The sequence below is a fragment of the Dendrobates tinctorius genome, unplaced genomic scaffold (assembly GCF_039654945.1).
Source record: "Dendrobates tinctorius isolate UK_male_01 unplaced genomic scaffold, ASM3965494v1 ptg000143l, whole genome shotgun sequence".
NCBI classification, from domain to species: Eukaryota; Metazoa; Chordata; class Amphibia; order Anura; family Dendrobatidae; genus Dendrobates; species Dendrobates tinctorius.
The window spans coordinates 33716375-33728931 of NW_027361810.1; the positions used below are offsets into that span (position 1 = coordinate 33716375).

Genomic DNA, 12557 nt, shown 5'->3' on the forward strand with positions numbered 1-12557 from the left:
GCGAGGACAATGTGCGTAGAATACTTGTACTGCCAATAACAGTATGTGTACAATACATGTGCTGCCAAGGACAATGACAGTCTATGTGTACAGTACAATATATTAATGATTATCCCTAAGCTTTGAAGCATGGTCATCATTTCTAAAGATGCTATAAAGTGACCGCAAAGTATGGCTGTCATTGTCGGCCTAAAGTCATGCCATGTAAAGGAGCCCATAGGCACTCAGTTGTACTGTTGATGGAGCAGATTTATAGAATCATTAAAGCACAGATTGTACATTTTTTTGCAGATCTTTTCCATAGACCCTCAACAGAAAAGATAATGTTTTTAAATTAGTCCAAAACATGCAATGATACACGGATGACGGTTTCACAAATTAATTACTATGTTTTGTATTTAGTTACAGTTTACATGGTACTACTACTGTAAGTGTAAGGCTGGAGTCACACTGGCGAGGAATACGGGAGAGTGAGAGGCGCTAAAAGCACGCATTAGACACGGACAAATGATTCTCTATGGGGTCACTCGCACCAGGCGTATATTTCTCCTCCGTATCCTCCGCTCCGTGCCACTCGCAACATGCTGCGATTGTCAGCGTACTACGCCCGTAGTCCGCCAATGCAAGTCTATGGGTGCGCAAAAAATACGGATTACACACGGAACACACGTGTGACCTGCGAACAATACGCAGGTCTTTTGGCTGGTGAACAGGAAATGGGCCAATCCATCATCAGGAAGCGTAGACATGTAAATGAGCTCAAAAACCGCTCCAGACATCCAGGAAGTCCGCCTCCACGGAGTACAGCAGCAGCATGGCGTCCACATATATTCATGTAGAGATGCTCATTGTGCTGGTGCAGGAGCGTCCAGAAATATGGGACCCACGCGACGCAAACTATGCGAACCGCACAAGAAAGGAGGCGTCATGGAGGCGCATCTGTCGCCAGATGTACCATGACTTTGGTGACAGACCACGTGATGAGCAGCATAAAATTCGTAAGTGCAACCATAAAAATATAATTAACGTTGGCGCGCGCTATAAAATGAATCTACAATCAGCACCCCCCCCCTTCCTGTGCATGTACTTTTATTAGCCTCATAAGGCCGTTACATTAGGATGTGACACGTGGCTTCACACAGCCATAATTAGGGGTTAGGCCACAAGCTCCTCATCCTCCTAGCCACTAAAATTAGTTTCAGGGGAGCTAATGAGACCCTGGGTATCGGCCCAATTACATATGCCACCATGGGTAGAACGCACACCCCATAAGGCCCCATGCCTAGACTACTGTTTGAAAATGTGACCTCTCAAATATGTGATTTTGACAATCTTTCCTGTCACATTGCAGTGGAAGATGTGATGAAACGGTGGAGAAGCATCCGGGACCAGTACCGCCGGGAACGCCAGCAGCGGTCCAGGAGTGGGGATGCTGGCCATGTAAAGAGCAAATATATCTACTATGACCGGCTGAACTTCCTCGCCCCAATTCTGGCTCTGAGACTGTAAGTACATACCTCACACCACATGACACAAAAACATTACACAAATACTTTACAGGGACAAAAATATTGATGTATTTTTGCCTCTGTTCTATTTCATAACAGAACTCAATCCAACCTTACGGATCGAGGAACGGCCTCAGAGGCAGAGCCCATTATAGATCCTGTAGGGGATGAGGTGGCTGGCCCTTCTTCTTCCCCTACAAGAAGGATGGCTGAAGAGGAGGCATCACCAGAACACACAATGGCTGCCCTACACAACACACCACCAGGACGGTCTGCAGCTGCATCCTCACCCATCCTGGAAGAGCTGGGCAACTTGAGCAGCAGCCCAACTGCCCAGATCAGGCCCTCCCCACAGGCTGCTCTAGCATCACGGCGAATAAGAAGAAGGCGCCAGGTCGCCATTCAAGAGAGCAGGACCAATGTGGACACTGGGGTGCTGAATTACTTGTCCAGAACTACAGATGATGGTGAGGAGGCCTATGCACGTAGCCTCACCCTTTATCTCCGTGCCCTTACCCGTGAGGTCAGGCTCCATATTAGGGGATGTATTCAGATCCTGCTTGATGCAAGCACCCCCCCAATACCCCATATGAGGTGTTTGAATTTCTGGAGAGGTGGCAGCTCTCACCAAGAAATTTAATGCGCATGAGACCATCCACACAGATGCTTGCTCAAGCAGGGTCTGAACAGCCCCTAATACGTGGGCCAACACCTCAAGCCCTTCCTCCCCCTACCCATCCTTCTATTCCGCAGCCCCAAATGTCTTCCTCAAGCCAACCCCACCAATATGGCCACTTGTACCCACCCAGTGTTGGAGGCTGGTCCCAACCTGGTTGGGGACGATCTGGCTATCTTGGTGGGTATGAGCCACGGGCCTACCAGAGCCAACAAGAAGCCCCTCACCATCATCATTACTCTGGCCAATATCACCAACAGGCCCAGGAGGCTGGACAACAACAGCATCATGGGCAACAGTATGGCCCCACACAGGGCGATGTTGCCCACAATGTCCAGCAGCACCCACAGGCTGTTCCTCCCCGTTCCCCTTCCCCTACATATGAGGATTTATGAATCAAAAATTTGGAGATGTCCAGTTACATGTAACTGGTGCTTCTAATCTAGACAAAAAAACAGGTGTTCTCCTTCACCAACATTTAGAACATAATTTAACATTCACATTTTTAAACAATGTTTTCCAAACATATGAAACAATCCATCATGACAGGCAACGCTACCTCACGCCTTTCACACAGATATTACATGTGTGTATAAAAGAGAAGATTTAAATGCGCTATACTGTTACCTGAAAGGATGAAAATACACTAATCACTTGTTAATGCATAGGAAAGGTGTGCTTGCCTTTAGTTAAGTAGTCAACTTTGTTATTAGCAATCTCTAGTAAAACAATTTGAGGCGACCAGCATTCACAATATCACGCTCTCTCTATGTCTTAACAAGTGAGTTTTGTATTTTCATCCTTTCCAGTATAGCATGCTTAAATATTGTCTGTTCTACAGACAGGTAATATCTGTGTGAAAGATGTGAGGTAGCCTTGCCTGTCATGGTGGAATCATTCTATTATTGGATAACATTATGAGGAAATGTGAGTGTTATCTTATTGACTTTATTTAGGTGATGGAGCTCACCCTTTGTTGCCTAATCAAGGTTAATGTAGGCATGCAGCAATGTTGTTATTGCATAATGTTTGTTGCAGTTTTTTTCTGGTATGCTAATGTTACACCAAGTTAAAGAAGGCCCAAAGGGTCATTTTGGCCATTGACAAATTTGTGTTATGGCAAAATTATGTTTGCCTTTAAGCAAAACAAAAAAAAAAAGGCAAAACTAAAAATTTGTCTACTCTAGTTAACGTCTCTGTGTGATTTTTCACTATCCCTCACAACATACTAACAGACACCAATCAATGCAAAGAAACACTCATAGAATCATAAAAAGGCTTGAGTAATATATATTTAGACACACTTTTAAAAAAACAAATTATAACATAGACACAGCATTCTCTGGCCAAGAAGTTGCCCCCTCAGGTGAGATAAAGTAATTCGTGAATATATCACGCACTTTGAGGCCAGAGAGCGGTCTACGTTGAGGGATGATAGATGGTCTCACCCTGCGCACATTGTCCGGCCTACGCACAACACCATCAGAGGAGGAACAATCATGTATCCTGGTGAAGTTATGCAGAACAACACAGGCTTTGACAACTTCATTCACATTTTGTTCACTCAACTGAATGGCAGACTGGAGTACCCGCCATTTGGCACAAAGAATCCCAAGGAACACTCCACCAGTCGCCTAGCACGTGATAGGCGCAAGTTAAAAATTCTGCGCCTGTGGTCAAGGTTGCGCCGGGGATATGGCCTCATGACATTACGTGATAACTGAAAGGCCTCATCTGCCACAAGGACATAAGGGACTGATTGTTCGGGGGAGCCTGGTAGCTGGCGTGGTGGTGGTAGATCCAACTGGTTGGTGCGTAGCCGCCGACCCATTATGGAAGTATTGAAGACTCTAGAGTCTCCCGTCCTTCCATAGGCCTCAATGTCACCAATTATAAACTTGTATTGAGGGTCAACCAGAGCCAACAATACAACAGAAAAGTATTGCTTATAATTGAAGAATTGGGACCCTGAGTTCAGCGGCTTACGCACCCTGATATGTTTGCCATCCAGGGCCCCAATACAATTTGGAAACTGGCAGTCCTCCTCAAAGTCCCTTGAAATCCTTAACCAGTCTTCCATCCTGGGCTCGGGTAGGACCACCTGATGGAGTCTTGTCCAGATTTCTGCACATGTAGACCTCACTATGCCTGAAATGGTTGACTTTCCAATGAGAAACTCATGGTGGAGGGCGGCATAAGACAGGCCAGTGGACAGGAAGCTGTAGAACAACAGAAATAGTACAGGTTAGAATGGCTAAAGTAAAAAAAAATCAGTTACATGCCGACCAAACTTGTTAGGAAATGATAGAGAAGAACACACACATATTTGGTGGCACAATGACTAATATGCAGTACATATTAGATGTAACATTGTGCTGTGTCAGGTGAAACATATTTTGAGTAAGATGAGGGTATTAAACTTTGTCCAAGAAGGCCAAAAAACATAAATTAACACACACATTATGAACATAGAGAATGTGGTTGTGTAGTACATACCGTATTGTGAGTAGAAGTCGCTCCTCTGCAGATATCGCTTTGCGCATCCTAGTGTCCTGAAAGGTTATCCCAGGGCGCACTGTCTCCAAGAGGCGATCAAATGTGGAAATGCTCATTCGACAGTACTGGTAAAATTTCTCCGGATGCTCCCGCAGAGACGAATAGAGGCGGTGAAAATGACCTCTTGTGAGTCGTTGCCTCAAAAGTGGATGGACCCACATGCGTCTCCTCCTCCGCGGATCCACTATCACTGGGTATGGTTGGCCAAAGCGCCGTGACAAAAGCCAGGTAAAGAGAACCTGCTCGGTTGTATTGAATGTCAGACCCTCTGCCATGCTGCACAAAGAACACCAACACACCTCGTGAAAGCAAGGTGACAAATGTACAGAATGTAGGCAGCCACCTGTTTCTGAGTGTCTAAATAGGGTGCAGGCTAATGATTGAAATTGTTTGCAGGCCTCAAAACCGTTAAATGTCCATTTTGCAAGGCTGCGAGAAAATCTCGCCATACGGATTGCATACAGATTACATACGGATGCTGACATGCGCAAAATACGCGACCTCACCCTGCTTACGGATGACCTACGGAGCACTATTTAGTGGTCATTGATCCGTATTACGCATGTAAAATACGGAGCGTATTTTGCGCAGGTTAGTGTGACTCCAGCCTTAAAGTGACATTACAAGCAAACTTTAATACAGCGTTTTAGGACGCTGATATGCTGAGCTGTAGGCAGAGATTTGAGATGTAGCCTTCAGGGATGTCATTTTTAGTGTCAAAACCTGATGCACTGGGAGGCATTAACCAGACCACTGAGAAGAAAACATTTTAGCGATCCTAAGGGCATAATTTACTAACTGTATATGGCCAGATGGTATTCACTCAAGCTTTAAAAGAGAGATACTGCAGAAATTACGCTGGCTCCAGTCACCGTCTTTCGCAGGAAATCACAGATGAGAACTCTCGCCTTCAGTAAGATACAGGATGTGATGGTTTCTTCTCTTGAATCTTCAAAACAGTCCAGATTACACTTTCTCTTCCCAAGATCATCACAATCACTGAAGTATCATCCTGCTACAACTGCGCCTTTTATCTCTGCCATGGATTTTCTTTTTTTTTGTTTATCAGATTGTCTTTGATATCTGAACTGTCGCTTATATACATTCATAATGCAGCAGTTGTCAGCGATCCCTGCGAGGGCGGTGAACAAGAAACATGGCTGGGTGAACACAAACTTAGAAAAATCGCTGACGGCTTAATCCAGAAAACTGACTATTTTTTTCTCACTTGCCCTCGTGTGCAGTCCATATAAAATCCATTTTTTACTGTAGCAGCTATTAGTCACTTACAAGACCATTTACAGGATCCTATGCTACAGAACTACAATGTATCCATAAACAACGGGTGCTATACTATGTCTCTGTTCGGCATCTGTTTTTTTTGTGCACCCATAGACTTGAATGAGTGACTCTCATCCAATTTATGGAAGAAACTACTGCATGCTGTGGTTATTTTTTTTCAACCGCGGAATCGGTCAGTGAAAAAAAAAAATCGCTCATCTGCACTGTCCCGTTAAATAACATTTGTCTGTTTTTATTCAGAGACAGCACTAGGACCAAAAATAAGGTCGTGTTAATGAGCCCTATTGATGTGTATTAAGCTAGGGTCACCCCAGTGTATAGTCTCTCATCCAAGGGAATCGGGTCAATTATTCAAATCACGCTCTGATCAGAGTGAGAGCACAGTGTGGTCCAATTATCTAGGATGTAGAGAAAATGGGAAAAAAAACCATGTCAGTACGCAAAAATCAGGCACACTCAGATGTCGTTCGAGTGCAGTCCGATGGTTTTTCCACGGACTCATTGACTTGCATGGTCGAGCACGACCTAAATATCAGCTCAAACTTTGGCATGCTGCAATTTTTTATCCCAAACTGTCTTTGCTCGAGATAAAAAATATCAGACGTGTACGACCCCATAGAATAAAATTGGTTTGAGTGTGATCTGATGTTTTGTCAGATAGCACTCAGACCAAAAATATGATCATCTGCCCCAGCCCTTACACATACATTAAAAGGGATGTCTGGTAAGAAAAAGACATCACATATCCTGTGAGCAGGTGATAACTTGCTAATCGGTGGGTGTCCCTCCACTGGGAGATGCACCGATTGGCAGATTGGGGAACTGTTACAAAATGGCACAACAGGTTGGACGCCAAAACGCCGCTCCTTTAATTCTCTATGGGGCTGCCAGAAGTAACTGGAAGTAGCCCATAGTGTATGGCCGGTCACAGTCTCGCACAATATCAGAAGCATAAACACTGGCGCTGTAGTTAACAGGATAGCGGCCATTCGTTATCTTGTTTAGTAAACCAGACCCTCGTACTGTTTGCTTAAATTCTCTATTCCTGGTTTAGGGTCAGCATGAAATCTACAGACACAATGCAACAATGTAATCGCCCTCCAGCGCAAGGTCACAAAGCTGCTACCCCTGCGTACTGCCCGTAGCCTGATGGTCATAACTAGTGATGAGCGAGTATACTCGTTGCTCGGGTTTTCCTGAGCATGCTCGGGTGGTCTCCAAGTTTTTTGGTGTGCTCGGAGATTTAGTTTTTGTCGCCTCAGCTGCATGATTTGCGACTCCTGGTCAGCCTGAATACATGTGGGAATTTCCTAACAAACAGGCAACCCCCACATGTATTCAGGCTGTCAAGCAGCCACAAATCATGCTGCTGCGTCGAAAGAAACTAAATCTCCGAGTACGCCAAAATACTCGGAGGACATCCGAGCATGCTCGGAAAACCCGAACAATGAGTATACTCGCCCATCACTAGTCGTAACCACTACTGAGGTGCCGATGTTTGCTCCCCTCCATATCTACAGAAAAAGAATGTCATCTGCAGAACGCCTTAGAAGCGTGTGATAAAATAAAAAAGTGCCCGCTCAGCAATTCACATTCACATTTTGCATTCATGAAGAAATATCGGAATACAAAATGTAAAATGTAAGCTGATCTGATAGTAAAAAAGAGAATTGGAAACATCCAGAACAAAGAAGTTATCATGATCCATGTTTGGAATCGTGGCAGCTCTGGTTCCACTCTGTTTTAGTTATAGCTTTTTTCCTTTCAGAAGCAGCGGGGGTTAATATCAATTTTCCTCCCCGTTGGCAATGAGCTGTAACTACAGTGTGGCTGGGTCAGCTGATGTGGGTGGTGACCACTCCCACCATCCTTTAAATGGTCACCGGATGCATCAGCTGACTGTTGGTAATAGAGTTTCTCTGGAGGAGCTCTCTGGTGCCAGCGTGTATCAGCTGTTTGAGGTCCTGGTTTCATATCCTACGCTGGGTGGAGTTCGGAGTCCGGCTTCAGTGTCGTCTGCGGTGTGGAGTTTGGCAGCAGAGTCAGGAAGCTAAGTGTGGTATTTTTTTCCTCATCCCTTTTGTGTTTGTCACTATCCCTTGTGTGGTACCATCTGCAATGGTGAGGCTAGCGCCCCTTGCTGACCAGTGCACCAGCCAGGGCAGTGTTAGGTGACAACGAGGGATGAGGTTCCTGACGGCGGTGGGGGGAAGGACCCACTTAGGGCGTTAGGGGAGTGTAGGGACAGGCTCAGGTTTGAGCAGGAGGTGACCATTCCTTCCTCCCCTCTTTTCCATCCCATTGTGAGTTTGTTGTGCTGTCCGCTGACCGGCCTCCCCCACATTGGGTTGCTTAATATCATGACATTAGTCGCATGTCTAACAGTCGCTGGCTCATACCGAGCAGAAAGAGGATATTGCCCTAAGTGCAGCACCATAAAACATTAGGGAAGTGGAAATGCAAACAATGTCTTCACTAATAAACCAAAGAAAAAAAGAATAATGGTGAAATGCAGACAAGCACAATTTTTGCCTTTCGAAGTTTACAATAATTTTTTTCAATAGGTGACCGGAGTAGAAGAGAGGCCTCCTGTTTACAACATTTTCTGTTTCTTGAAAGGCTCTTCCAAAGTAAGGTGCAGACAACCTTATTTTCTGTATTTTGATAAAATATTATATTGCCCTCAGACCAATGTTATTCTATGTCAGAATTTTTCCTTGGACAAATTCTAAGGAAAAGATTGCAAAATGCACAATTTGTATCCAATATTCAGATTGCATTCAGTCATACAAGTCGATTGGTCTGTCAAAACAATCGGACATCACTCAGATGACATCTGAGTGCAGTTCGATTTTTCATGGACTGATAGAATGGAGAAGATGGATAAAATGTTTTTTCCCATTTTCTAATGAACTGAGGAAACTGGATAATACTCTGATCAGAGTGTCATTAGCATTAATTGGCCCCATTCAGTCAGAAGAGAGAAAATATGGTAGTGTCAATTTCTTTGCAGCGCCACTACAGGAGAAATAAAGCATCGCCTTGCTAACTAAAACCAAAGGACATTCAGTCTAAAGCATAGACTCCAATGAATGGATAGGTGGTACATGTGTGTACCATTGTTCCATTCAAATGGGATTCTCCAGAGCTACATTCTTGGGATTGATGGGATTCCCCAGATATGGGACCCCCAATGATAAATAATTTATCACCAATACTGTTGATACGTGGCAGCTTATATTTTCAATACCAACCCTTTAAAGAAAACCTGTCCTCATGTCAAAAATAGCCATTTCTTTCTTGTAGTATTCCAGCTGCTTTCCTGAGTATTCCATTTTTTGTGAATTTTTTAAATCGCCATCTCGATCCATAAATAGGGCGTGTTTATTTTGTGCTGTTTTTTCTGATCTCTACCAAAGGGGTGTGGCTTTTAGGATTCCCCAGGGGCGTGTCTTTAGGCTACTTTGCATAATTGCTTTGTGAGCCGTGCCCCCTCGGTAACGACCATAAAAACCAGCACGACATAAAAAGGCCCATATCTTTGCAACCGTATGGCAGATTTAAGAAAACAAACAAAAATCTGAACACTCAGGAGAGCAGCGAACATAAAGTGGCCACTTTTCATTTGATGATCAGGACTCTTTAAAGTGAAACTTTTGGAAGAAGTTTAATTTCAGCTTTTCTCAAAGTGTTCCTTTACCCACAACAGTCCCCCAAGGGAATTATATGCAAGATATGAGTCTGCCATGGTCTTAGGGGCCCACCAGGTATTGTAGACTAAGGAAGGAAAAACTAGCTGTCACCAGGTTTTTGCTTTCTAATCTGAGAACAGCATAAAAGTAGGGACAGAAACTCTGTTTCTTAAGCTGGGTCACTTACTGGGCTTTTTGCTGTACTTTTGATAAAAATGACTGTTATCTGCTGCAGCTCTTCTCATCCTCTCAATGATGAGCTCACTGACTGGTAGCTGTCTACAGTGAAAGCAGAAACTGTCAATCAACAGTAGGGAGAGGATTTTAGAGTTCATCACTGAGAGGACTAGCAGAGCTGCAGCACATTGGTTTCATCAAAACTACAGCAAGAAGCCTAGTGAGTGACAAAGCGCTGAGCTTGGAGTCTCTGTCCCTATTTTATGCTGCCTTTAGATTAGTAAGCCTGGTGACAGATTTCTTAAAATTAAAAAATCAAAAATATCAAACATCAGGTGATCCAAAGCATGCAAGAAAGTCTTGAGCAAACTACCGTAGAAAGAACATTACTAACGTTTCATTCATTACTTACGGTTTTCTGTCTTGATTGGAAGGATTTGGCTTATTTTATCAAGGGAACCTGGGCTTTCAACTTTAGTCACATACTCAAAATTAATGATGAACATCATTGCTACACCTTCCTGGTTCTTCACCGGTATGACATGAGTACTGCAGATGAATGTGGATCCTAAAGAAAAAAAATACAATTTGTGAAATATAGTAATCTAATATTAACTGACAACTTTCCATCCTAAAACAAAAAGGTCTCAAGAGGGAAATAAAAAGGAATGTGCTTCCTGAAAATGTTTAAATCAGGTCTTTATGTTAAACATATTTTTTCATTCTATAGAATTAGCTATACCTAAAAAAAACTACAGAATATACAATATATATAAACACACAGTGGGTATGGATAGTATTCAGACCCCTTTAAATTTTTCACTCTTTGTTTCACTGCAGCCATTTTTTAAATTCAAAAAAGTTCATTTTTTTTTCTCATTAACCCTAAACCGCCGCAGCTTTTTTCGGTTTTGTGATTTCGTTTTTTCAGTCCCCTCCTTCCCAGAGCCATGACTTTTTTACTTTTCAGTCAATGTGGCCGTGTGAGGGCTTGATTTTTGCAGGATGAGTTGTATTTTTGAACGACACCATTGGTTTTACCATGTCGTGTACTAGAAAACAGGAAAACAATTCCAAGTGCGGTGAAATTGCAAAAAAAAGTGCAATCCCACATTTGTTTTTTGTTGAGATTTTTTACTAGGTTCACTAAATGTTAACGCTGCCCTGCCATTATGATTCTCCAGATTATTATGAGTTCATAGACACAAAACATGTCTAGATTTTTTTTATCTAAGTGGTGAAAAAAAATTCCAAACTTGGTTAAAAAACAAAAACAAAATGGTGCCCTATTCTGATACACGAAGCGTCTTTATTTTTCATGATCTCAGGTTGGGTGAGGGTTTATTTTTTGCATGGCGAGCTGACGTTTTTAATGATACCACCACTGTGCACTGTGCAGATAAGATCTTTTGATCGCTCGTTATTGCATTTTAATGCAATGTCGCAGCAAGCAAAAAAAACGCAAATCTGGCGTTTTTATTTTTTTTCTCGCTATGCCGTTTAGCGATCGGGTTAATCCTTTTTTTTGATAGATCGGGTCATTCTGAACGCAGCGATACCAAATATGTGTATGTTTGATTATATTTCTATTGTTTTATTTTGAATAAGGCAAAAGATTTGAACCTTTATATTTTTTTTGTATTTTTTGAAAAACATTTTGTTTTTACTTTTGGCATGCTTCAATAGTCTCCATGGGAGACTAGAAGCTGCCACAATCGGCTCTGCTACATAGAGGCGATGGTCAGATCGCCTCTATGTAGTAGAATTGCTGACTTGCTATGATCGCCGACCACTGGGTGGCGCTCACAGCAATCCGGCACTGACAACCATAGAGGTCTCCAGGAGACCTCTGGTTGTTATGCCAACACACCGGTGACCCGCGATCACGTGACGCGGGTCACCGATGTGCGTATTTCTGGCTTGATTGCTGGAAGCGCTTGTTAAATGCAGCTGTCAGAGTTTCACAGCAGCATTTAACTGGTTAATAACCACGGGTGGATCGCAATTACACCTGTGGCTATTGGGGGCACATGTCAGCTGTTAAAAACAGCTGACATGTCCTGGGAAAGATGTGGGCTCTCCGCCGGAGCCCACATCAAAGGGAGGGAGTCCAACATTGGCGTACTATCACACCCAATGTCGGAAAGGGGTTAATGTACACTCTGCACCCCATCTTGATTCTTGACTAAAAAACACAGAAATGTAGAAATTTTTGCAAATTTATTAAAAAAGAAAAACTGAAATATCACATGGTCATAAGTATTCAAACCCTTTGCTCAGGCACTCATATTTAAGTCACATGCTGTCCATTTCCTTGTGATCCTCCTTGAGATGGTTCTACTCCTTCATTGGAGTCCAACTGTGTTTAATTAAACTGATAGAACTTGATTTGTAAAGGCGCACACCTGTCTATATAAGACCTCACAGCTCACAGTGCATGTCAGACCAAATTAGAATCAGGAGGTCAAAGGAACTGGCCAAGGAGCTCAGAGACAGAATTGTGGCAAGGCACACACTGGCCAAGGTTACCAAAAAATTTCTGCAGTATTCAAGGTTCCTAAGAGCACAGTGGCCTCCATAATCCTTAAATGGAAGAAGTTTGGGACCACCAGAAGTCTTCCTAGACCTGGCCGTCCAGCCAAACTG

At 43.3% G+C, this 12557-nt stretch overlaps 1 protein-coding gene across 5 annotated transcripts in view; it reads right to left on the reverse strand.

Moving 5' to 3' along the window:
- Window positions 1-12557, reverse strand: part of KCNH7 (potassium voltage-gated channel subfamily H member 7) — a 385987-nt gene that overhangs the window by 183828 nt on the left and 189602 nt on the right. For all 5 annotated transcript variants that reach the window (XM_073545747.1, XM_073545745.1, XM_073545746.1 and 2 more), the window contains exon 3: window positions 10324-10479. In XM_073545747.1, the coding sequence (XP_073401848.1) occupies window positions 10324-10479 (156 nt within the window). The remainder of the gene's footprint in view (window positions 1-10323; window positions 10480-12557) is intronic.